The sequence below is a fragment of the Antedon bifida genome, chromosome 1 (genome assembly GCF_963402885.1).
Source record: "Antedon bifida chromosome 1, ecAntBifi1.1, whole genome shotgun sequence".
Classification (NCBI taxonomy): domain Eukaryota; kingdom Metazoa; phylum Echinodermata; class Crinoidea; order Comatulida; family Antedonidae; genus Antedon; species Antedon bifida.
This window is the reverse complement of record NC_136226.1, coordinates 28,651,047-28,679,006: the sequence shown is the minus strand read 5'-3', so window position 1 is coordinate 28,679,006 and position 27,960 is coordinate 28,651,047. Positions and strand designations below refer to the sequence as shown.

At 31.8% G+C, this 27,960-nt stretch overlaps 1 protein-coding gene across 2 annotated transcripts; it reads left to right on the top strand.

Moving 5' to 3' along the window:
* Window positions 1-51: 51 nt before the first annotated feature.
* Window positions 52-27,749, top strand: LOC144848301 (phosphatidylinositol 4-phosphate 5-kinase type-1 alpha-like). 2 transcript variants are annotated; one of them, XR_013613843.1, is made up of 17 exons: window positions 52-191; window positions 1,113-1,218; window positions 1,654-1,688; window positions 5,886-5,975; window positions 8,781-8,911; window positions 9,817-9,934; window positions 12,992-13,144; window positions 13,411-13,710; window positions 14,342-14,419; window positions 14,766-14,998; window positions 15,446-15,529; window positions 15,798-15,931; window positions 18,885-19,064; window positions 19,404-19,590; window positions 20,047-20,119; window positions 22,420-23,865; window positions 26,177-27,749. XR_013613843.1 is itself a non-coding variant. In XM_078705023.1 (16 exons), exons 2-16 carry the CDS (start codon window positions 1,176-1,178, stop codon window positions 26,177-26,179), a joined length of 1,842 nt encoding a protein of 613 aa, XP_078561149.1. In that variant the 5' UTR covers window positions 52-191; window positions 1,113-1,175; the 3' UTR covers window positions 26,180-27,743. The 2 variants fall into 2 exon arrangements, 1 of the variants encoding a protein (XP_078561149.1); XM_078705023.1 differs by lacking the exon at window positions 22,420-23,865 and having other exon boundaries at window positions 26,177-27,743.
* Window positions 27,750-27,960: the final 211 nt, after the last annotated feature.

Below are 27,960 nucleotides of genomic sequence, written 5' to 3'. Positions count from 1 at the left end.
AACTATAGAGGGCGCAAATATACATGTTTATGATTATTTTTTACCATAAGAATAAGTTCCGGATCAAAAGTGATTGACGAAAAAGAAGAGAAACACCCATTATTTTATAATAAAAATGTCATTTTTATGATATTACTTTGATATTTACTTGTTTGTAAACTTACATTTGACAACTTCATTGCGTTTAACTGGTAAGAATGGGTTTAGTTAATTGATTGTAAACACTGTGTTACAAATTTGTGGATAATTCGTAGGCCTAGCCGCCAAGAAGGCTGATTGTGTTTTTAAGCCGGGTGCTGGCAGCGTCTTCTCGACATTGTCGGCCGCAGTACCGGTGCATTGTCCTTAACCGAGACCCTAGCTAGGCCTAGAGGCTAGTATACTACTTTTGATACTTACAATATTATATGTATTCATCTTTTACGTTGATTTATTGTAGACCTCTAATGAAACATTGTATTTTATTTTTCAACTTCTATTTTTTTTTTCAATAGTATTACAGTGTTATTTTTTCATTGAATTGATTGGCTGTACTGTATGTAGGCCTAGTACTTATTAAAAGACAACTTGACTGAGGACCATATTTTTACAACGTATTAGGGAGGTACATATGACTTCAGAACAATCGTGAAATTGAGGATATCGCAGCACGCGCTCGCCGTAAATTGCTGTGACGTCACAGGTGCATCGCAAAATCTACTTAATCAGTCCAGATAAGCAAAAGAAATCAACATTTATATTTTTTACGATTTATTTACAAAGTGTGTTTACTAGAAATGTTCGCGATTTGCCAGACTTTGCCAGAAAACTCAAATTTTGCGATGAACCTGTGACGTCACAGCAATTTACGGTGACGGCAGTACGGCGAGCGCGTGCAGCGATATCCTTAATCTCGCGATGGTTCTGAAATCATATGTACATCCCTAATACGCTGTTAAAATGTGTCCTTTAATAATCACTATTCTATATTTATTATTTTATAACATTACTGTAAATAATCACTGTATACATTTTATTGAAAAAAAAAAATATTACCATTGATTGAATAAAGTTCACAACATATATTAAAATAACTGTTGGGTCTAGGTCTATTATTTTCACGTTTTCTTTAGTCTACACAGGTGTATTTCGTGCCAGCTGACTGCAGAGTAGACCACTCAGTAATATAGTTCACGATGGCCACTGCAACCACTGGAAATCAATCATCAGCAGCAGGAGGTAGGCCTAAAATAAAATTGGGATGTAGGCCTAAATTAAAATTGGGAGGTAGGGCTTAAAATAAAATTGGGAGGTTGGGCCTAAAATAAAATTGAGAGGTAGGACCTAAAATAAAATTGGGAGGTAGGACCTAAAATAAAATTGGGAGGAAGGGCCTAAAATAAAGTTGGGAGGTACAGTAGGGCCTAAAATAAAATTGGGAGGTAGGGCCTAAAATAAAATTGGGAACTATTTGTTATCAAACAAATCTTGCCCAGTTCATAGTTGTATTGTAAACTAGCCTAGCTACTGAAGAAGGTGCATTTTGAGACTAAATGTATGAAATTATAAGATGTTTATTCTATAGCCAATTTCCATTCCCATTCTGTATTAATATTCATGATGATTTGTTTGGGTTTATTGTGTCTAACTTTCATTTTTTCGTTTTATGATCAGTTGCAAAATTGAAGAGTAAATCCTTGTCGTCTGAGGTAAGTATTTTTATTTATGTACAGTGTTCACTACTGTGTGTTTCTCCAAAACCTTCTTAAAAGGAAACCATGAAGAAATTAATTTTATTAATTATTTTTAATTAATAATAATTAATTTTCTTGCCCTATTTGTTCAAAGCTGATAAATGTTCACCTCAGAAACTATTCACCGACTTTTTTCCCCAATCAAGAAAGTCAATCACAGCCATCTAATAAATATTGCACAAGGATATTTTATCATACCTATATAATGTTTGTGGTACACAACTTACAGTATGAAGTTCTATGAGGAACTGTTGAGCTTTTTGATGTATTGGAGGGAGAGAGTGAGAGATATTTTATCATGCATTGCATTCTGTTTTTCTTTAAGTAGTTAATAATATTTATTTCACTTTTCCAACAAATAAAATTATTACAAACAATGTCAATATTTGTAAAAACAATAAAGTTCAGAAGACAATTTAACATTAAAAAACATGCAAGTACAAGTACATTATATAAATACAATATTTTAAATTATATAATTAACTGTAAAACATTCAAATTATAATTATATAACCATTTTGATTAAGCAGTTATTCATACAGTACATCAAGCTCATGTACCTCTCATTTTAAAGATAGTTTGACCATTTTTAAAGCTCTGTCTGAACTATCAAACTTTATGTGACAAAAAAACTGTTATGTGCCCATATATGAACATGATGATGTCATATCACTACCATATTTGATCATATCACTACCATATTTGTGCACATCACACTTTTTTTGTCAAACTAGTTTGATAGTGTAAACACAACTACTTTACACAATGTGCAAGATGAACATTGTTTGACAATTCTGTGGGAGTAACAACGTGGAATGACATGTTGATGGATAGGTTGTTTATAATACCATGTTTTCAATAATGTGTAGAATGTTACTACTGATGGTTAATTCAACTGATCATAGTGTCATTTTATGTCAACACTTAAGAATATAATTCATTATTTTCTGGCTTACTTGGCTAATGATGACCTATTCCATTGAAATTGAAACAAAAACATAGACGTTACAATGTTAAATGTAGCGTATGGAATGACCTTTCCGTTCATGCTGCAAAAAGTCACATGTATATCCCACAGAAATTTATTTATTTTGATTTATTCATTTCACTTCTCCATACCAACAGAAAGTCGTCATAACCGGCTGGTTAGTACCAGGGGTAGATCCAGCATTATAGATTAGGGGGTTGGGGAGGGCTAAATATTCCATAAATGATCAAAATAATTCGTCGGATTGCAGAAAAATAGCCATTATTTTATTTTAAAAAGACATGGCTATTAAATTTTAGGGGGTAGCTAAAGCATGTTTAGCCCCGCCTAAATCTGCGTCTGAGTACATGATTCAAATCAACGGCAAGAATTGAAATCTTCAAAAAAGTCTCATTTTCCCTCTCAAGTGTTGTTTTTATTTGAGAATGTCCCTAAGACCAGTCTAGCTTTAAAATTAAGTTTGACTTTTAAACGGATTTGATGTTGCATTGTTATGTTTGTGAGGGGGGATTATTTGAAATAAATCACTTAATAATATAATACTACTATTATTATTAGTAACACTGGTTATAAGAATATTTTTTAATTATATAGAAATAATAAACGAAAAGCAAAATTAAAATGCAGAATACAATGAATGATATTCTACCATGATTTTGACGATAAGGACATTCCGGTATTGAGTTTTAAGCTCTGTCTACACTTTCAAACTTTATATTACAAAAAAATGTGATGTCCCCCTATATGGACACGATAATGTCATATCGCTACCAAATTTGGGCATATCACACTTTTTTTTTACCAAACTAGTTGGATAATGTAGACGCTTTAGGTTGCATTTTGAGGATATGTTTTATATTATATATAACAAAATTGTCCAGAAACTTATGAAATTAAATTGTGAATAGCTCTTTATCATTACATCAATAATAGTAAAGTATACCATGTTGTTTTTATACAGTGTGTAGTACGAAACATTACATAATTGTCACACACATACTCTTGCATCAACTTTTATTACATTTTGATTATAATTGCCTCATAAGCTCTCATAATTTGTTTCACATAATGAGAATTACATAAAAAATGATAAATACTGCTGTATGGTACTTTATAATATTATATACTGTAAATAAAACATTGACTTAGAATATCAAAATATTAATTTGATAACATTTTGAGGCTTGCACTGCAGTGTTTTGTGGTGGAGCGAAGAACAAAAATGTATCGCTCTGTCTATCAAACTTTATGTGACAAAAAATGTGATTTGCCCATATATGGACATGATGATGTCATATCACTACCATATTTGGGCATATTAATACCATATTTGGGCACATCACATATTTTTTTGTCAATAAATGGAAGTAATTTTCCACTGATGAATGAATGAACTAGTTTGATAGTGTAGACAGAGCTTTATACAAATAAATTATCATTTTATTTGACTTTAGGATAACCAAGGCCTATACACCAAAATGAACTGACACTAAAACTAAATGATACTAGATTTTTTTTAATGTGTTAAGTTAGTGTCCATCAACATATGTTTCGACTGATTCAATATTACAGTTTGTTTAATATAATATATAGTCAGGGTCATGTCAAGAAGTACAATATTTTGTCTATAAACAAACAAACATTTTTTTTTATAAATAGTTTGTCACGAGATGACCCTATAAACAAAAACATTTTTTATAGGTAAATAAAAATAAATAATATATAACACAGACAAGTACAGTACAATTACAGAGAAAATGTGCAAAAAAGGTCAAAGCCTATCAGTTAATAAGATATAAAAAATAATATGAGATACAATTTGTAAATAAACACTTGTGACATAGAAAAGTACAGTAACACTACATCATTTTTTAAAGGCCCATTTACACTAGGACGTTAACGATCGACGATAAATAGATAAACATACATTTTTCTTACATAAAACAAAAAAAATTGGAAAAGTTTTCGTTTTAGAACTATAGAAAAATCATTTATGCTGTCATTGATAAAAATAATATTTTTTTAAACCCAATCAAATGACATCAAGATCAATAAAAACAATAACATTGTTGTATTGCCATGATATTATTGCTCTTACTGATCATGACGTCATTTGATTTGACGTGTGAAAATGTAATTGTCATTAAAGGCAGCATATATGGTTATCTTATAGTTCTATGATGAAAATTTGTTTAGATTTCTTTTGTTTTATGTACGAAAAATGCATATTTATCTATTCGTTGTCGTCCTAGTGTAAATGGGCCTTTAAACATACATACAAAGTGAGCATATGACGAATCAAAACATGTTGGTTGAGCGCAATAGGATGTTATGTTTATTTAGTCAGTATATTTCCTGTATTGGTCAAATGATTAATTTGTACAGGACTAGCCATATTTAAAGCGAAAGGAAATTTGTGAAACCTGAAACAAATATATTAATTTGAAATGGGAATTACCCTGGAATTTAAAAAATTCTGATATGCTTTTTTGGAAATTGAACCAGGTATCTTCTGCTTGGTATGTAGACTTACCATTAGACCACTGGGGCTTTAATGGTATAGTTCAAATCTGAAAGCAACTCTTTAAAATGCTTGGAGACTTCAACAGTTTTTAGTGGGTCAAAAAAACATACACAATAATAGAATTGTATTTAAAAATAGATTCTTATATTATAGTTGTGACGTTTAGGTGAGTTACTGTATGTGTGGTTGAAATCAGAAGGAAAGTGCTCATTATTATATAATTTTTTAGTCATAATAATAATAACCATAATTGCGTGTACTGTAGTACAGAACTAACCATCATTTACACAAAAACAATATTAATTATAAAATATGTACTGATTATTTACAGTTTTTATTTACAACAATGATAATAATAGATATAGAATAGTGATTATTTATAAGTACAGTACAGCCAATTTTAACAATAACTATCAGTTATTATACATTAGATTCACACCTTACGTCTTACAAAAAAAGTGTGATGTGGTCAAATATGGTAGTGATATGACATCATCATGTCCATATAAGGTTTGGCGCATGAAGTTTGATAGTGTAGACAAGGCTTTAGTCTTCATACAATAATAACATTTTTAGTGGCTTTCAATGTACTAGCAATATTTAGATTATCAATGTTCAATAACTGTGTTTTTTTATATAGAGTGCCGGCATAACCAGAGATGGCACCCAAAAGGAGAAGAAGATTGGTCACAGACGGGTGGACGAGATGGGAGAAGTTACATACAAAAAGGTATGTTAAGTTTATGGTCTATAGTATCAAAAACCGATTGGTGGGACTATATTTGAGTATTTGTTTGTATGTTATTAAGGTCAATGGTATAAAAAACCGATTGGTAGGACTATATTCAAGTATTTGAATCAAATATATAGTATTAGATATTATGTAATTATAATTTACAGTAGGATAGAGACATCTCCATTCAGGGGACATCCCTATTAAACAGGCTTTTTCCTGTGAAATGAATAAAGGTAATTACTGTTTAGTACTACTATATGCCAACGCCTATTCATGAGACATCCCTATAAAAATTTGTTACCCGGGCCCCAGTGTAACGTACAAGGCAAAGGCCCCTGGTTTAGCATTCCTAAGGGGCCTTCCAACGCTTGCAATGGACTGCTCATTCTCTTGGGCCCCTTGGGCCCCTTGAGCCCTGGGGCCCCTGAGAGCAAGTGAGCGCTCATAGCTGTTACGGCAATGGTGTCCCCTTAATAGGGGTTTTACTGTAAATGTGATAATGGCCTGTAAAATAGCATATAAAATATCCAGTGAATTCAAAGTCCTAATTCTTTCTCTGGCTTGTTGTTTATACATTTTTGCGTATTTAATGACATGAACAGTATGTACATAGCCCTAAGACAAGTGGTAATTGAGCATGTATGGAATTATAGTACATATAATATCATATGGAGTAATTCAATGCTGTGAATTTTTAATTTAATTTGCGATTTGTTGAATTAGTATTCTATATATTGTTGGCACTTTTTCAACCTGTTGAACTGACTGAACATCTGTCGGGAATAAATTAATAAATATATTTTATGGTACATTCATAGTTTGACGATTCCATTTGCGAGTCCTCCAGTGAAGTATTGTCAATTTTAAAAATGACTCCTTTTAATCTTAAAAATAATTTAGGCTAAAAATGCACACACCACAATATACTGTTAGAAATATAGGTTAAAATATGAGTTTTGAAAAAACCAATTGCAGTAAAATTGACTGACGTTTTATACTGTAAATAGGCAAGGGAATTTAAAAAGACAGGCACATGAAACAGAATTATTCTATTTTTGTAGCATTTCTTTATTAGCAATAAAATAAATTAAAAAAATAAATAGTCTAAGAAGGCAATTAGGAATGACCACAGTTTAACTTTGACCCTCAGACCGGTCACTCCGTCGCAGAAAATGAGCAGTGCTTCAGCTTTTATTTTTAACATGAATAATGTTGCGTGCAAATTACTCCAAATTCACAAAATTTGAATATTCTTTCTTCTGTTTTAATTTATTGTTTTGATTTAGCTTAAGTCCTTATTAATTTATTTGTATCTGCATTGAGATCCAGCCAATAGAGAGGTTTCGCAATCTTACGAATACGATAACGAAAACGGATACGTCACGCACACGTATTCGTTTTCGTAAGCCATAAAAAAATCAGTTTCGCATGGCAACGAAATATTGAGGCGCGTCCAAAATATGACTGCGGTAAATTTGAGCGAAGCGCAGGTACGTGTTGCTTGGTGCTTGGCTGCCTAGGCCTAGCGTAAAATCAAAGCGAGTGAGGACTTTAAAAACTGCTATTTATCTAAATTGACCTGGCATTTTAGTAAATTACTTTAGTAAATTACTTTCAATAAATCTATAATTATATTATAATCATGAATCATTCCTAATTCAAATGCAAAATGTGCAAAATAGATCAAAAACTATACTCGTTTTGTAGTTACGAATATGACTGGTGATATTCGTCAACACGAATACGCTTTACGAATATGAAATGGGGATCAGCTCAAAAATTTCACAAATGTATGACGTATCCGTTTTCGTTATCGTATTCGTAAGGTTGCGAAACCTCCCTATTGTTACCCATTTAGAATTAATAATAACAGTATAATTTGCCTTTGCATTTACAAAAATAAATATTTATAAATGAATCATTTATACTCTCACAATGTCAGTTTTTTACTATTATTAGTTTCACATTTGTTACGTTAATTTCTAGAATATTATATAAATCCAAAGACAAAATTACTGAAAAAAATAACAATGCTGTGGGTATCAGTGGCTGGATCTCAATGGAGATACAAAATGACAATGCTGTGGGTATCAGTGGCTGGATCTCAATAGTGATACAAAATAAAACAAGCACTGAAAAAATAACAATCCTGTGGATATCAGTGGCTGGATCTCAATAGTGATACAAAATAAAACAAGCACTGGAAAAATGACATTGACAATGCTGTGGGTATCAGTGGCTGGATCTCCTCAATGGAGATACAAAATAAAATAAGCAAAAAGCTAAATAAAAACGATAAAGTAAAACAGCCAGAAAAATTAGCGGAGCTTTTGGGCAACACTAGCCCTTCATCAGTGCAAGTGAGAATATTATATAATATATAACATAACAGTATAACTTTATTTCAGTGCCTGTAAATTGTATGTAGAAAGAAATAATGTTATTCAATTGATCATGTGTGAATACTATGTAGATTATAGAATCTGCATAATCTTCACAGACTCTAAGAAAATTCCCATGTCCTCATTTTTATTTGTGTCAATGCAAAACAATTGCTTTGATTCTCGTCAAAAGAAATTACAAGTGAAATGCCGTTAACTTATGCAAATATTTCTGAATACAGTATAAGAATGCTGATGTTGTCATAGTGTGTCTAAATCTCACATTATTTATTGAAATCATCTACTGTTGACGACATGACTATTTTAAAATGATTGTAATAAAAGGCAATAAAGGATTATAATATCAAATTGTCAGTATGCATTGGGTAATGTGTTATGTTTTTTGTTTTAATTCAAGACTACATCTTCCGCTCTAATGTCTGCGATTCAACTTGGGCTAGGGCATTCTGTAGGCGGTCTGTCTGCAAAACCTGAACGTGATGTACTCCTACAGGATTTCACGGTTGTAGAAAGCGTATTTTTCCCACGGTGAGTTTTAATTAATTAGCATCATCATTATTAATTGGTTTTAATCAGCATTATAATTAGGTAAATCAATGTTAACTTTTTGGTTAAACCAGTTGACAAGTAGGCTTTAAAAAATGTTGTTGCCCAAGTCACATCTATCCAAATTGTGATCAAATCTAGGATTGGTTGTTTTTTTATTGCGCATTACAATTCTTAATAGAAATTACATGCATGAGTGAATTTTCTATAGCGCCCTCTATTTTTTATTTTAGATTTTGGTCCAGTTAGTTTTCAAGAAGTACCCACTTCTGTGATGGACCATTGGCCTATGGTTTCCTTTTGAGCTATTTGCAAAATTGTTAATGTTAATAAATAAATGTCATTATTAAACACAAAATAAGCTGAAGAAAGAAGAAAAAAAAGAATATAATTTTGAAATTTGACCAAGCCTGTTTTTAAATTGATGATTTGATTGGCCAACAGTTTTTATTGTATATACCTTTTCATAATCATCATTATCAATAAAACATCATCTTTAATATCACTAAAACATCATCATTATTATCACTAAAACATCATCATTATTACACCATCACATCTTTACATTAATATCACTAAAACATCATCATTATTATTACACCATCACATTTTTTCTCGTCGCATATAAATCCTCAAATTCCACCTTTTTAATTTGCACTTTCATTTCATAATTAATTTTGTTCTCTTCTTTAGTTTTTTTGTTGTTGATTGTTCAGCGCTTTGAGGTGCCCTGCATTTTGCTTGATATAATTGGAACATCAATATTATTATTTATTACCATCATCTTCATCATAGACATCTCTCTAATCTCTGATTTATATTGTTTCACTGTTTCAATTATTTTTTCCGAAATAAAATTAACATAATATTTTTTTTTATTTTAACAGAGAAGGAAGTAACATGACGGCAGCGCATCGTTATAATGACTTCCGTTTTAAGGCGTATGCACCAATCGCATTCCGCCATTTCAGAGAATTATTCGGTATTCAACCAGACGACTTTCTAGTGAGTTTTTTTTATTTAATTCCATCATTTTTTTTTGGAATTTTATTTTAATTTGCAAAAGCACTTAGTTTTTTTGCACTTAATCTAACGTACTGTATGTATATCTAGTGGACAAGAATTTATTAATTTTATACAGTCACTATCATCAGTAAAACATGACAAAACAAAATTTAAATTAATTTTATTTTGATTATAACATATTAAGATGTATTTTCCCCAAAAAAACATGAAAAATGAAAATCAGAAATAGTCTATTTTGCAGTTTTAATAAAGTTATTCACTTCTGTAAAAAGACAAACGAACGGTTAATTTTTAACCAAAAACCATTGTCTGACAGATGATTAAAGTTTTGCTTTAAAATTACATTTTTTTCAGGTAAATCATTTTTTTTCGATCCAGTTTTTGGTCAAAGTTAACAACTATTACAATGACATTAAAATGGCATATTCAACACATTTTTTGAGTATAAGTATATTTTAGGGGGACAATAAATCTTTAAGTTATCATATATTACAAATTGAAAAGAATATTGGTGCTAATTAACAGAAAAAAACTAAATTAATTTATCATAAGACGCAGTGCATCTTTAATATTCCAAGAACATTTTAAGAGTACACTATTATGTTTATAAAACATCCATGTATTGATGAATTTACTGTAAATGCATTTCAAGTGACTTTAAGATGACGTGAATGATAATTCAATCAGTTCGAATGCATTAGTTGTGACCTTGTCACAGTACACAGTGTTGATACATTACAATCAGTCTAGTCTTCTTTCTAATCATCCTACTACACTTTACTTTTTTGTATAAGAACATGATAAAAGAACATTCACACTGAAGTGAGATAAATTAGTACAGCTAGTAAGCGAAAATGTGAAGTAGTCATCATGTCAGACAAATACAGTAGAACCTATATTAAAAGGTATACCTTCTGGACCCAACAAAGAGTCCCTTTAATCATGGAGGAAATATATATTTCCTCCATGCTTTAATAGACGTTGACTGTAGTGTAGTGAAAATATTTCCCTGTAGGCGTGTCCCCTTAATATGTGTGTCCCCTTAATAGGTCTGTTTCCTTAGGTCTGTCCCCGTAATAGGTCTGTCCCCTTAATAGGTCTGTCCCCGTAATAGGTCTGTCCCCATAATAGGTCTGTCCCCATAATAGGTCTGTCCTCGTAATAGGTCTGTCCCCATAATAGGTCTGTCCTCGTAATAGGTCTGTCCCCTTAATATGTGTCCCCTTAATAGGTGTGTCCCCTTAATAGGTGTGTCTCCTTAATAGATCTGTCCCCGTAATAGGTCTGTCCCCTTAATATGTGTCCCCCTAATTGGTGTGTCCCCTTAATAAGAGTGTCTCCTTAATTGGTGTGTTCCCTTAATAGGTGTGTCCCCTTAATAGGTGTGTCCCCTTATTAGGTGTGTCCCCTTAATAGGTATGTCCCCTTAATAGGTATGTCCCCTTAATAGGAGTGTCCCCTTAATAAGAGTGTCTCCTTAATTGGTATGTTCCCTTAATAGGTATGTCCCCTTTAATAGGTATGTCCCCTTTAATAGGTATATGTCCCAAAAGAAGGGTTGAACTGTACAATTGAATAATTATGTTTTTCTCAGATTTGATGAACACATTTTTAATGTTACAAAGAAAACAGCCATTTGATGAATTAATTCCTTTATTCTCATTAACACTTTGATGAAGGAAAAATGTTTTTTAATGGTTTGCATTTTCATATGGCTGTTATGTTTTTGTTTAAAATTCAGTCAGTTTTAGAATACCCATATTGTTTGTTTTTCTGTAATTTACCGTTGGAGGATCTTAATATACCATTTTATAATGATTTATAAGACAAATGAAATCTTTTCAACATCGTGTTGTACTCATAACATTTATCATGTGACATCAATCATAAATCTTTACTCATGTCAAACATGATAATAAACATTTTTTTTTTTACATTTGTTGTGTTTTTTAGCTACAATACCATTTTGTTTTATGTAATATATTGTCTCAAACAATACACTTTTCCAGAATTTTGAACCAATTTAGGATCTGTTTCAGGGGAGGTATAATAATAATCTAATCTCCTAAGCTTTAATATGCTTCAAAACAATCTTAATTATGTTCTTATCTTAAGGAAAAAGAATGTTAGATTTAATATCTTTGACCATAATAGCAATAATTCTTCCATGGTCATTTAGATATCAAGCCAAAGGGAACACTAATCTCATTATTAACAAAGCCACAGTACAGTAGATATATTGGCTTTACTTTATGACTGTAAATATTTCTCCATGACTAGATTCAAGATATTAGATATTATCAGGCATGATACTTGTCCTCTTTAGGTTAACCAAATAACAACTTTTGGTACATTTTATGTATGAAACTAAATTTAGATTATTTTGAAATTTAGACTTGGAAGTATTTACTTTTTACCAATAAATGATGTCATTTCTTAGTAGTAGATCTACTATTACAGGCACCTTTGGCTGCCCATAGTTTTAACCATACACAATTTTTTCACTCTCAAAGCAAAGAATATTTGTATATTATTCAATGTAGCACCAACCATGGAGAAATAACTTATTTCTCCATGCACCAACCAACAAACAGTTTCAGATGCAGATTTAGTGTGTTTTTGAGTAGTAATATTAGCTCTATTTCAGGCACCTTTGGCTGCCCATAGTTGTAAACATGCACTCTCAAAGCAAAGAATATTTGTATATTATTCAAATGTACCAATAACCAACAAATCGCAGATGCAGATTAGTATGTTTTTGATCAAAGGTAATAATATTTATGTGGTAGCCTTTTTTATTTACCACAACAATTTAAAGCTCTGTCCACACTATTAAACTTTATGTGACAACAAAATATGATGTGTCCATATATGGACATGATGATATCATATCACTACCATATTTGTGCATATCACTACCATATTTGGGTACATCACTGTTTTTTGCCAAACTAGTTTGATATTGTAGACAGAGTTTAGGGAATTAAGCAGTTTATCTGTGTATGTTATAACTGACTGTATTTTTTGTTTTTCCAGCTTTCAATGTGCAACCAAGGTTTAAGGGAGTTAAGCAATCCAGGTGCGAGCGGTAGTCTATTTTATCTATCAAATGATGACGAGTTCATTATTAAGACTATTCAACATAAAGAAGTTGAATTCTTACAGAAGTTGCTTCCAGGCTATTACATGGTACGTGTTCTGTTTTACTTTAAAGTATATTTTCTTAAAGATGTATTTTTTTTTCACATAAAGTGTAGACAGAGGTTTAGAATATGTCATGTATATTTGAAGCACTGGTGCTATAACAATAACATAATTTGTTTGTCATGGTTTTTGACTGCCCACACAAATATTGATATTTGGTTGATTACACTATGTAAATATCAATGTATTTTGTTATTATTACAGAAACATAACAAACAAAACATTATTATTATTATTTCTTGTTCTCACAGAATATTTATCAAAACCCTCGAACGTTATTGCCGAAATTTTATGGACTTTACTGTTACCAGTGCGGAGGAAAGAATATCCGCTTGGTCGTCATGAATAACTTATTACCATCTCAATTGAAAATGCACGAGACATATGACCTTAAAGGGTCAACGTACAAGAGAAAAGCCTCGAAACAGGAGAGGGCCAAAAAGAGACCAACGCTAAAGGACTTGGATTTTGTTGTTGAGAACCCTGATGGTTTATTACTAGACAGTTCTACGTACAATGCATTGCATAAAACAATGGTTCGAGATTGTCGGGTACGTGTTCAATTTGGGTTAGCGATAGGGAGGTCTTACAAATGTTTTCTCTTAAATAAGGCATAGCAAAGCTTATTTTCAGTAAAGTATTAATGTATCTGAAATTCAGAAAATTATAAACATATGCATTTCAGTCACTATGGATTATAAATATATGCATTAATGAATTTAAGATTCATATACCAGTACACACACATGTATAATGTATACTGTTGTCTGGTGGCATTAGGACATACGTAATGCAGTACAGAAATGCAGCAAATGTAAAATGTTGTATGTTTACGAATAATCCACTGGTTTTTCTGCATCAGAATGGTTTTGAATATATATTTTTTTTATAATAATACTAGAACAACTGTTTTAAAGAAATGTGTATTAACAGTCATGTGTCATGGATTACTCTAATCCTTTGGACTTGCGTCTATTGGGCTCTAGCCCCCGGAGGTCAAAGTTTATGAGGCAGTTCCCACAGACTGCATAGAAAAACAAGGAATATAAATTGTTCACTATTTATATTCTTTACATGGCCCAGCACAGCTCGTAGTTTTACACACATTTAGCAATTCTGTCCTTGTTGAAATATTTTTCTTTTCCATGTTTTTCAAATAAATTATTTTGTTCTCTTTAATAGGTACTGGAAAGTTTCAAAATTATGGACTATAGTTTGTTGTTAGCAATACATAATTTAGATCAAGCAGAAAAAGAAAAGGTAGGCTTATCAAATTTTAAATGGTTCAATTCAGTTCAATAGACTAAAAATGATAAGGTTTTTTTGTTGTTTTTATTTCTTTTATACCAGTCCAATAAGACAGCGCTTGTCTGCTTCATATTCTCAATTGTGTCCGAGTACTCTCACTTGCACTGACTAGTGTTGCCTGAAGCTCTGCTAATTTTCTGGCTGTTTTACTTTATTGTTTTGATTTAGCTTTTTGCTTATTTTATTTTGTATCTCTATTAAGATCCATTCACTGTTACCCACAGCATTGTCATTTTTTTTTCTGTAATTTGCCTTTGGATCTATAATATTATAATTATATATTTTCTTGTTTTTTAAGGTTGAAGCATCAGAAACTAGTACTACATCGGCCAGCAAGAAATCTCCTCAGTCTACCAGAAGAAATTCTGAATTAACTGCAGTGAACGACCTACCGCCAGAACCTAAGAATACATCAGGTTTACAGAGGACACGTTCGATGAATAACAAGCCAAGGGTAGCTGCGTTCTCAACAACGAGGGAAGCTATCCAAGCCGAGGGACCAGTCGGTCATCAAGCGGAAGAGGAAGAATCGTAAGTTAAGATCTAACAATTGTGAATACTTTATGGGGATAAATTCTTTTTAACCTTCCTTTTTTATATACATGGTGAGTGAGTGGCTGAGCGGTTAAGACAGCGGAACCGTAATTACGTAGCCATAAAATCAGCAAGGGTTCGAGGCTCACTCTCTCCATGGTTCTGGTGGTAGAACGAGTCTTTACGGATAGGACTATAAAGAGTAGGTCCACCAGTGTACACATATAGCTCATGTGCACTTTAAAAAAACCTAGTACATCTTTTCGAGACAAGTAGGGGGTTACTAGTACAGCCACTGATCATAACTGGGCCCTCTGGGAGACCAGTCTTTGACTAAAGAGGTCGCCCAGTATAAATGAATAATAACAAACAAACATGTAAACACATTTTCAATTGTTAGTGATGACACAATGATCCATAAAATGTTATAATTCTATTTTGTAGCTTGGGTGGAATTCCAGCAAAGAATATGAAGGGTGACCGATTATTAATATTTTTAGGAATTATAGACATTCTGCAGTGTTACAAGTAAGTGTGAAAGGTCATATGTCAAGAAGAGTTCAAAGTTCAATTATATTCAACCAAAGAGTTCAATGTTGAACTTTAAAAGTCATACGTAAAGAAGAGTTCAAAGTTCAATTATATTCAACCAAAGAGTTCAATTTTGAACTTTAAAAGTCGTATGTAAAGAAGAGTTCAAAGTTCAATTATATTCAACCAAAGATTTCAATGTTGAAATTTAAAAGTCGTATGTAAAGAAGAGTTCTATTAAAGTATTTAAAAAATTATTTTGTAGATTAAAAAAGAAGTTAGAGCATACGTGGAAAGCAATGGTGCATGACGGTGACACCGTGTCGGTACATCGACCAAGTTTTTATGCAAAAAGATTTCAAGAATTTTTGTTTGATAGGGTTTTTAAGAAAATGCCAGGTTAGTGTCAAATTTGTTTTTTTTAATACCATTGGAGAAATGATGAATATGTAAAACACAGTATTTTTCATCTGAAATTATATGTAATCTCGCGTAATATAGCATATAACACGGAAATAGTTTTTATTTCGATCGTTTTTGGCTTTAAAAGTGGTTTAGCTAGGCTAGCAGCCCAGGCCTACGTTTATTTAAAAACTTTGCCGAAACAATATTTATAGCTAGCGTGAGGCTAGGGTGCTATGAAAAGAAAACATGAAAAGTGTTTTTGAATATGGTGTTTTTGCATCATTTGTGTACATTGTTTATTTTTTTTGCCCGAAACACATTTTTGGTCTGGGGGGGGAAAAAAACTTGACCTACCCATTTTTGGGATTTTCCCAAAACGTGGCCAACACAGTAAACTTTTTTTTTTGGCCTAATAAATGGTGGTGTATGAAGGAAAAAAAAGAATGAATAAAGTTTAATTTAGTCAATGTGTTGTATGCAAAGTATTTGGCTTCAGACTTCAATAAGCTTTGCCGAATAGATCTTAGGATTGGAAATGCCAAACTTAGATTGATCAGCTTTCATTATTTATGGTAAAACAAAGTATCGTCGATTATTTAAGCGTTTGATCGATGAATATCCAGATTAGAAATGACAGACAGGAAATAGGCTTGTTTTGTCTATAGTCATTGTATCCTTTAATCTGTAGGCAAGATAGAGTGTATGTATGGGCCTGTTTCTACTGTTCAGTATAAAATATAAATAACCCAAGTATTAAAGATGTATTGTCCCCAAAAAACATGAAAAATGATGATTCAATTTTTTTTTTAAAGTGGATAACTATTATGTGACATTAAAATATTCAGGAAAAAATTAATTTTTTCAGGGAGACAATACATCTTTAATAGCAGATTAAAAAAGATTTTGTATTTGAAGACTAAATATTGTCACTCTTTAGATTTAGCAATATAAAACTAAGTATTAATTTTCCTCAATTAAACAGAGGTTAATTTGTATGTAGAGTAGTTAGTAGGAAATGACATAGATGACGCGTGTTTGTGGTTAATTTATTATTTTGCATTTTTTGTAAAAATCTGTGCTGCGGTTGTCACTGATTATATGAGCATAAGGGCCAATTAACACAGACAAGCAGTAACGGCAAGCGGCAAACTAGGTAGCTCATTCCACATGGATTCTGTATTATCCTGAGCGGACGGGCCGCGTTGTGTGTAAATGGTCATAAGGAATAACATAGATTCTATATTTTTATTACCGTTACCGATCATCTGTGTAAATTGGCCCTAATACTAATAGTGCTTTGATTGGAATAGCATGTGAAAATTATACTTTAATATTAGGCGAAACTTTAAGTTTGAAGTACACTGTTACCAAAATAAGTGTATCAAAGAAATGTCAGAAAATGTATGTTATTAATTCCAAGCTCATATGCTAGTCTGTTCCTTTATCTATTCTTTATATAATAGTCCATAAGGTTTGTGCATGTACAGATAAAAATATGTTATCATTATGCAGGTAATAGTAATAGTATATGGCTATGGAGAATTTTTTTTTTTCCGAAATAAAAGATGAATGAATGAGTATAGTAGAACCCCTATGTTGGGACACCCCTTTCCAGGTTGGCACCTCTGTTAAGGGGAAGAACGAGGGGACATGACATTGTGACCTACTACCTATACCTAAATTATTCACAAAGACAAGCGGTAACACAGTAATGAAAATATAGAATCTATGTTATTCCTTATGTACATTTACATACAACGCGGAGCAGACCGGCAGTTTCTGCTAAGGATAGAGGATACAGACTGTACATGGGACAAGCTACTTGGTTTTCCACTTGCGGTTACCGCTCATCTGTGTAAATTGGCCTTTAAGGGGTGCAATATATGACATTGTGACCTACTTACCTAATACTTAATAGGTGTTCTACTGTATATTGAATGGCTTATTTTTGTTGTTTGGTAATAATTTGTGGATTGTTTCTTTTTTTTTTGTGCAAAATCACTTTATTTTTGTCAATCCTAAACATGCATCATGCTTTGTGTGTTTGTTTGTTTGATCATGCTGCGCTGCCCTCACAGCTGAAGCTATCGTCTCAGTTGTGATGGATGGTAATTTTATTTCTGTTATTGTTGTGTTTGGCCAAATTCACATTAAATCACTATTCTGCAATTTAGAGACATCTTAAAGTCAACTGTTTAAATAGAACCTTATAGTCAAATGTTTAAATAAATCAATCTATCCTCCTGCACCTTTTTAATTTGTTATCTATTTGTCCCTGAACAGACAGCCTATCCACAAGTACTGAACACTCTCAAACTACTGCCTGGCACTTGAAATTCGTATGCATGCCCAAGTTTAAAAAGAATTCATTTTAGTTAATTTTAAATACTTGCATGCATAAACCCACTGAGAAAATTATTGCCATTAAATGCATGCTTGACACAAAATGGATTTCGCATTGTTGTAAATATAGGAAGTGGTGTGTACCACTCTCTATAGACACAGTAGATTTTAAATTTATTTAATTTACTTTATTTTATTATAATAACCTTGAAAAGTGTTTTTTAATCTGCAATTCAATTGTTTTAAATATTTTTTATATTGGAATTATAATCCTCTAGCTAAGCCTTTTTAAATCTGGGTCTCTCCTATTTGTTCCATAAAGCTCTGTCTACACTATCAAACTTGATGTGAAAAAATGTGATGTGGCCATATATGGACATGATGATGTCATATCACTACCATATTTAAGCATATCACTACCATACTTGGGCACATCACACTTTTTTTGTCAAACTAGTTTGATAGTGTAGAAAAAGCTTTACTCACTTTACATTTTATATTCACATTGCAAATTTTCTGTTTTAATATATTTAATGCTATGAATTCATATCTTTTAGCTTTTGTATTTCATTTATTGAATGATTTTATAAATATTTTTCTATAGCATTAAAACATTCACCATCGAAGAGGAAAGGACAGACTAGCTTTCACAGTTCATCTTCAATAAACCGACCTCGATCAAAAACAGCACCCTCAGAAATAATGGACCCGCAGACAACCAATCAAGAAAGGCCACTGTCGTACAAATCAGCTGTAGGTCTTTCAGACCCCACAATTCCGACAGGTAAGCATGATGATGAATTATGATTATAATATAATAGATAATATATATTGAAAGTAATTGACTAAAAATGTCTGGTCGATTGACTCAATTTTGATAAATAGCAGTCACTTTGATGTTATGCTAGGCCTAGACAGCCAAGCAACACGCACCCTGCGCTTCATTCAAATTTACCGCAGTCATATTTTGGACAGCGCCCCCAATATTTCGTTGCCATGCGAAACATATTTTTACTGGCATACCAAAAGAATATGTGTGTGTGACATAATATCCATTTTCATTTTTTATATACTAATAAATAAACAGTTAACTTGATTGCATTTTTGGAAATTATTTGAATAGGAGCAAGACCGAAAACTCAACCAGACCTAGTACCAAACAGACCTCCAATGTTTGAAGATGTAATAGACGATGACTCAACTGTAGAAGTAAAGCAAGAGAGTAAAGAAGTAGTGGACAGTGAAGAGATTCGGTTAAAAGAAGTAGAGCCTGAACAAAGCAGTAATGAGACCACAGCTGATACGTCTAAGTAAGTATAACATGTATTGTAAAGTTCTTTATTTACCATTAGCTCTGTCTACACTATCAAACTTCATGTGACAAAAATGTGATGTGCCCATATATGGATGATGTCATATCCAGTGGCGTAACGGCTATGAGTTCTTACTGGCTAAATCCACGGGCCCGAAGCTTATGGGAGCCCAAGAGGAAAAAACAGGCATTAAAATATGTCGAAAAAGCTAAAAACTCCCGAGGCTTCCTGCGTTGGAGGGCCACTTAGGGTTCCTAAACCAGAGGCCTCAGGCATCTGCGTTACGCCACTGGTCATATCACTACCATATTTTGGCATATCACTATCATATTTGAGCCCATCACACTTTTTTATTATAGTTTGACAGAGCTTTACATTTATGACTGTCATAAAATTTACATATACAGGTAGTAGACAAAACCTTACTTTTGTTATTTTTCACTTTTTTTTTAGTAAACAACTTTCTCAAGAAGAAGTTGAGCAATCACAATCTCAGAGTTCCAACACCATTGCAGCAACCACATCGGTAGGTAAAAAGGTCCTCATAGATAGAACAAAATACAAAATCAGTGAGGTGTAGAAACAAGACCAAGGTATCCCATCCTTAAAACTGATAAAAGACTAGTGACAAGCTTTGGTTACATGTTTAATTCGTGAATTAACACAATTTTTAATGAGTTTTGACGGAACATACCACTTTGAAATGGGGCATTTCAATTGATAAATATTGCTATGGTTTTAGTAAATCATAAATTGCAATTGATTGTTTTGGTATGTGAGAAAAGTGTTCAGATGTTACAGTGTTGCATAATGGCCAACTCAAACAGTGTCGTACGACGAGGTCAGCCCGACGAGGAGAAACATGTTTACTATTCTCGCAACGACCTAAAAACTACACCCGACGTTAACTCAAGATGACTCGTCTCGTCTGGATTCAACGCATACATTTTGTCAGGCCTTGTCGTAAGACGCTGTCTGAGTTGGCCTTTAGATGAAGGAGTATTTGTAATAATGGGTTTACTAACCCCATGTTTAATGATTAAGTTCCCACCAGTTTTCAAGCAATCATGCTTGTAGTAGCAATAGCTTTTCAGAGTTGCTTACCTCTTCTGTGCAATACTTTATTCATGGACCTATAAATTAAAGGTCCATGCTGTATTTTGTAATATTCATATTTAGTATTTTCCACCTAAATTAAAAGTTACGCCATCGGATAAACATTGCATCGTGTATTCATTAATTATATTAAATAATATATTCATTAATTTATTTACTTAGACACTTACAATGATACGGTGAACTTAGGCCGTGTTTCCGCAGCCAAAACTAAATTATCGGTTAATTTTTATAACAATAAAGTGCGCATGATCAGTCATTACCTAACAACCAGATGCCCGATCACAACGCAACAATTTGTCCTTCAGGTCAAAGGTTAAAATTGATGGCAATTATCTGATAATTATCTGATTTGAATGAGATAATTATCGGTTAATTTTTCTCTAGTGGTCCTGTTTCCACAGGCAGTTTAAATATCGGTTAATATGTATCAGTTAATTATTGGTCAATTTTTGGTTATGGAGACGCCTTAGTAAATCAGATTCCAGAAAAAGTTTAGTTTTTAGAAATAATTTTGGATAGTAAGGAACTATTGAAGAGGAGCTGGTTTCGATAGAGTTGTCTGTACACTATATCCTATTTGCAGATACAGACTTTCATTTGTGCCAATTTATTGATTTATATCAACATGTGCATAGGCTGTAGACAGTATATATACACATAGCTATACATTCTCTTCAATACGACAATATTACCAACTGAAATAGTTTGCAGACCGCATCTTAATACCTTTTAAATCTACACAGTACCATTTTAATATAATTATCATTATAATTAAGACTATTATTGTTGTTATTGTTAGCAATATAATTGTTTATATATTGTATTATATAAAAACTGATATATTAATATTTAGATGTTAATGTTTTTTTTACCAATTATTTAGATATTGTAAGTAATTAGTAGTGTATTTATCATATCTAGTTATTATTTGGTAATACATAGGCATACTGTAACTAACAAGTGTGACAACAATTTATAGATTTCTAGACTTCCGTAAACGTCCGTAAATTTTCATAATAAGTCTCTCCCCACCCCTCCTCTCCCCACCCCTCCTCTCCATACCCTCATCTCAACACCCCTCCTCTCCCCACCCCTCCTTTCCCCACCCCTTACCAAGCAATACCTTACAATACGGTTCACTCTACTACTTCACTACTATGATAATGATGTCCCTGCTATGACTTTTTTTCATTTTTATACCATCGCTGAGACCACTTCTATGAAAAACAATTCATATCTTTATGGAAAAACTTTATTTTATTCATAATTTTGTTCCCAAGCTATAATTAAGCAATATTAATTTGTTGAATGGTGTGCTGTTGCATGTTGTAATTTTCCAAATTCACATGTGATATTTTTACACTACCTTTACTGCACATATCTTTTTAATTTTCTGCATTGAATTTTTTAACAGAGTAACATTTGTTAACAGAGTAACATTTGTTACAGTATCATGGTGGCCATTACAGAGTGTTTTACTTTTATATATCTATAATTACTGTTTTATTTCATCCAATTTTCATTATATTTTTATGCTTGCAGTTGTGCAACTTTGCCTAACATTTTTCTAGCTTGTATTTTTATAACATGTTTTTGAAATTTTTTCCTTAATTTTTTGTTTGTTTGAATAATCATCTAATGTATTGTTTTTGTTTGCATGTTGTCATAGTTACCATGTACCCTTTTTCTTTGCTTTACCCTCTATAGAATGAAGTACACCACCGTGCGGACTTAGGACACAACTCAGGATCATATTCAATCAGTTTGCAACTTAATCAACAAACTTACGATACTAAATTATAAATCTATCTATACATAAAACATGCATAGTTAAATTACAATCATAAATAGTTTATATATATCCTTCTATAATGTTTAAGTTATGTTCAAATATTTTATATTTATATTCTGTTGTAGATAAACAGAAGGTTTCCAACACATGCCACACAACGCTATACATAATAGTAGCACAGGCGTCTAACCCTAGATGTTAATGCAGTTTAGTACACAACCCCTAAATAATCACAATCAAAACATACTCCTTATACCCCACCCTCTAGATATTTCCCTTTAGTGTACTAAGGGCATTAGCACCCTAAGGGCATGTCGTACTATTATGTATAGCGTTGTGTGGTGTTTAATTTGGACCGAAACTGAATTCTATTTTTATTACCCAACGATTAATTTTTTTATTCATTTATTAAACAATACAAAAAAATATCAAATTATGTTTTAGTAATTTTATACCTAAAATACTGTTAATATCATCATAAAATAATAAAAGCAATTTCATTCATTCATTCAATCCAATTATATATTTTCTTCCACCAAATTTCGAAGTTTTTTATAAATGTGCAAAATGAATTCAACATGTGGTTTTAATGAATGATGTTACTAAATTAACACCTTGATAAACGGACCACCAATATAACTGTCGTATTTATGAATAATTACAAGTTGGAAGAAATTATGTTAATTATTTTAATAAATATTTACACTACTCTTTTTGTTAGGCTTAGCCATAAATCAATATTATTTTGGTACAATAATACTGTTTAGATACTGCGCCCAATTCTCTGTACTGTATCACTACATATGGTATTACAGTGTGTGTCCAGTGTCATAGGCAAATTCTGTAATACAGTTTCACACCCTATCACATGTGACACCTTTAACTTTTAGGTTAGGGTTATGGCCTACATTATGATACAGGCATCACATGTGATACATATATGATGCTGTATCATAGAATTTATAAACACTTTTATACTGCACTAAAATTTGCAATATTTTAGGTTGATATAAATAAAATATGATAGCCCTTAAAAATATAAATTGAGCTTTGTTTCTTTGTCTAATCATCTTTGTTCTGAATGCATGTCTTAAGCTCTGTCTACACTATCAAACTTGACAACAAAATGTGATGTGCCCATATATGGACATCATGCTGTCATATCACTATCACATATCACCATATTTGTGCATATCACTACCATATATGGGCACATCACACTTTTTTTGATAGTGTGGACAGAGCTTTATACAATGTAAACAACGTGGATTTTATCTATGCATTATGTCACTGTTATACTGTCTAATTGTTTTGTTATTTTTTTCTGTTTAATTACACTAACATTGAAACCTTATTTGAAGGTAAGATTTCTTTCATTTTGCACTATGATAACATATCATTTATTTTGTATAATTATTAACTTAATGTGCTACTAACATATTGTAGTTTGGTTGATGTCACACAACAACCAGACGAGACTGAATGATGCATTTGTATTTCCAAGGCATTTGTTACATGCGTATACACAAAGATTTGCTCGCAGAATTAATATAATGTACTACTAACCTTATAATTGTAAAACATTTTTATGATTATTATTTTATATTTTAAAACAGTATGTTACATGAACAATGCAAATTTTTATAAAATTGTTTATGTTTAAAGAAATACTCTGTTTAATACTGTTCATGAAAAAAGGGGCTGGCCAGGCGGGTATGTAACTACATTGAAAAATGATATTTCATTTAAGCTTTATTGCAATCAATAAACATATAAGTGATTGAAGTTACAAAAGAAGAGATTTAAAAGTTTAAACTATCAGAGCGATTCACATAAAACTAGAAAAATACGGTATACAAATTTTAAAAACGGTATGCCTATATACATTGTGTCAATGAAGCACATTTTAAATCACAGTGCTTATTTATTGTGGTGATATTCAGGCCGTCTGTAATTTGAACAATCAAATTATAATAGGCAAACAGTACAGTAGGTAACTTAACTCTATTTCACCAATATGCTAACAAATCTTTATATCGAACTGCGTTGAAAATTATAAATATTCTGTTTGATATTTTCTATACCTGTTGAGTAATTTATAGTAATTTGTTAGCAATAATGCTGATCCAAATTTGATATGGAATCTCATTGCATCAACTATGTATTTATACAGTAAAGCTCTGTCTACACTATCAAATTTTATGTGACCAAAAAAATGTGATGTGCCCATATATGGACATGATGATGTCATATCACCACCATATTTGGGCACTTTTTTTGTTTTGATATAGCTTAATATATATTTTTGCTAATTGCAATAATAATAATAAGGCACAGCTAACAACATTGCTGTTAATCCGAGCTTTTAATATTTTATTTATTTCTTTTTGCTTTTATTTTCAGCAAGGAATAATGAAACTAAAAACCATACTAACAATTAACGACTCTCGATAATTCATCATTAATTGTTTGTTTGCTCTAGAAACAGGCCTATATTTTCAACTATAATTTACACATGTTTTTTCTGTCATCTGTTTTTTCTTTTTGTTTAATTGTACCAACTTTTCTGTTTGATAGTCCCACTCTATCAAGTGTACTGTATCTCTTCGCTCTGTTGTGTGTAGCTAAATCAAAGTGGAGAATATACCAACGTACCATAGTGATTTATGTTTCAAAGAGCTATTTGTTTTTTTTAGTTTGTTTTGTGTTTTAAGTTTGTTTTGTTTTTTATATTTTGTGTTTCTATGCCCTTCATAACAACATGTGGTCAGAATTATGAAGATGATACACATTACTATATTCAAATTCATAATTATGCAAATAATATTTATAGGTATGCTGGTGGCAATAACCCATGTTGTAATACAGTAGTTCAGTCTTGCCGTTCATCCAACATAAAGTTCTGCCTACACTATCAAACTTTATGTGACAAAAAAATGTGATATATATGATGATGTCATATCGCTACCATATTTGGGTATATCACTAATATATTTGGGCATATCACACTTTTTTTGTCAAACTAATTTGATAGTGTAGACAGAGCTTAATAGTACATACGTCGTCAAATTAATTTCCAAATTTATCTATCAAACATATTATTGCATCATTTACCACAAAGGTGATATGTTGGCATCATGCGCCACTCAAAATATTCTAATGTAGAAAACTGCTCAATGAAATATAACTGGACAGCTTGGAAGTACTGCATAGCACCTCACTGTATATCTGCAATTTGTTTATGAATGTAGGCCTATGATATAATACATCATGCCTATGCTATTCAGTATCACAGCTTGTGTTAGAAGTTTGTGTCTAGTAGCATGGTATCTATTGTAGTATATAATTCTTATCTTTCAGATTTATGTAGAGTATTAAGGGCAATTTACACAGACGAGCGGTAATGGTAATAAAAAATATAGAATCTATGTTATTCCTTATGACCATTTACACACAACATGGAGCCGACGGGCGGTTTCTGCTCAGGATAGATACAGATTCTACATGGGACAAGCTACGTGGTTTTCCGCTTACCGTTACCGCTCGTTTGTGTAAATTGGTCTTTAAGCACACAATCATTTCATGTCGATTGCATTTTTTGTTTGTAGTTGTTTGTAGCATTTCACTCTCTTTATTGCACACTAAATCATTTTCCTTTTTTATATTTTGCAGTGATAATCCTTTCACCTCTGTTATTTCGTATCACTTTCTTACTTGTGTGCCGTATTGTTGCTAAACATGAGAAGTCACAGAACAACTTGTAATCAAGAAACATGATATTGGCAGGTGTCTATATATTATGCATATGCTAATTCACAGGTGTCCTGTGAATTATAGTGTTAATGATTTACAGTAAATCAATAGAAGTACTAGTTTACTAGTGGATAAGAGTCTTAAACACATAAAAAAATGTGATGTACCCATATATGGACATGATGATGTCATATCACTACCATATATGGGCATAGCACATAAAGTTTGATAGTGTAGACAGAGCTTTAGGGTTTCATTGTACCAATGATGATACTGATCCAATACAGATTGTTTAGGCCACATCTAAATGGACAAATTTGGGCTTAGAAATCTCAGTGACCATATTCACCAATCACAATTGGTGTAAATGGGAAACATACTAAACATTTTCATCTCAAGTGTAATTCTTAAATATTTATTGACTTAAGTGAAAAACAAAGGGATCTCACTTAAGTGTGATAGGTGAACTTAGCCAGATGAAGAATTACATTTCTTATCAGCCATTTCATTTTTTCTTTTTTCAATTTTGTTGGAGTTGGGGGATATAGTAAAAGATGTAAACACATTTATGCCTATCTGTTTGTTGGCATCTTATGTTATATAAATAATGAATGTTTATGAGTGGAATAGTACAAATAATTCCATGAGGTAAATGATGAAAGGTTATATCCGTTGAAATATAACCTTTCATCATTCACCAAATCGTCCAATCAAATGACAGGAATTTATTTATGTGTTGTATAGTATATTATGAGATGGTTGATTAGAATTTGTGAAGGCCTTTTAAAAATATTTCCCGGCTTCTGTTCCAAATTTCAATCTGGTAATTGGAGACCATTTTTTATAAGAAACATTGTTCCCGATATTCCTAAAATTTTTTCTCGTCATATTTCTCAAACCTGATATCGGAATTTGAGCCAAACAGGATAGACTTCATTACCATTCATTTTTGTTATATACAGTATCTATATAAATATTGGTGTAAAAAATGTTTAATATCTTTGCATAATATATTATAAGTTATCTATTTTTTAGTTGAAGAATAGTAATTATACTCCATAACTATTACAATTTAATATGTTAATTTATTAGTTGAATGTGGGTACACACAGTGTAGAATGATGGTCGTGTTTGATTGTACTAGGAAACAGTTTTTTTGAAAACATTTTGTCTAATAAATGCTGTTAATAATGTACATTTTACAATACTTACTGCATGATGAGGTGCAATAAAAACAGATATTAATTTACAAACAGATTTTTATTTTTTTTATGTTTTGTTTCTTGATTCTGTGTACTAGATGACGGAATGCAAATTTGACAATCTGACATTTATATTCAGCTATATTCTACACTATGTAAATTATATAATGCATCAATACCATTGAAAAAAACAAGAAACAGTATATACAGATAGGAACATGGACAATTTAATTCCAGTATCATAGCTATCTGTTTATTAAAAAGTTCCAATTAGTTTAACTTGACCCTACAAGTTAGGTAAAGCACCCAACTAGAAGGTTTAAAAAAGTAAACAGGGAATAGTGTAATTTCACTCTTCTCTGATGTAGCCTACAGAGGTATCCGGGAGCTAACCTCTCAGTAAATGTAAAGCCAAAATGAATAAGCTATACACATTGCTCAGAAGTACTAGTAATTGTTTGTCAACAGCAAAGCATAAACAGTGTATTGTGTTCAAGATTG

Bases quoted from the DNA above. Each gene is read 5' to 3' on its own strand.
- LOC144848301 (XM_078705023.1), top strand. From the start codon at position 1,176: ATGGCCACTGCAACCACTGGAAATCAATCATCAGCAGCAGGAG. The intron at 9,935-12,991 runs GTGAGTTTTTTT...TTGTTTTTCCAG, and splicing joins TTCAACCAGACGACTTTCTA to CTTTCAATGTGCAACCAAGG. The intron at 15,530-15,797 runs GTAAGTGTGAAA...ATTATTTTGTAG, and splicing joins GACATTCTGCAGTGTTACAA to ATTAAAAAAGAAGTTAGAGC.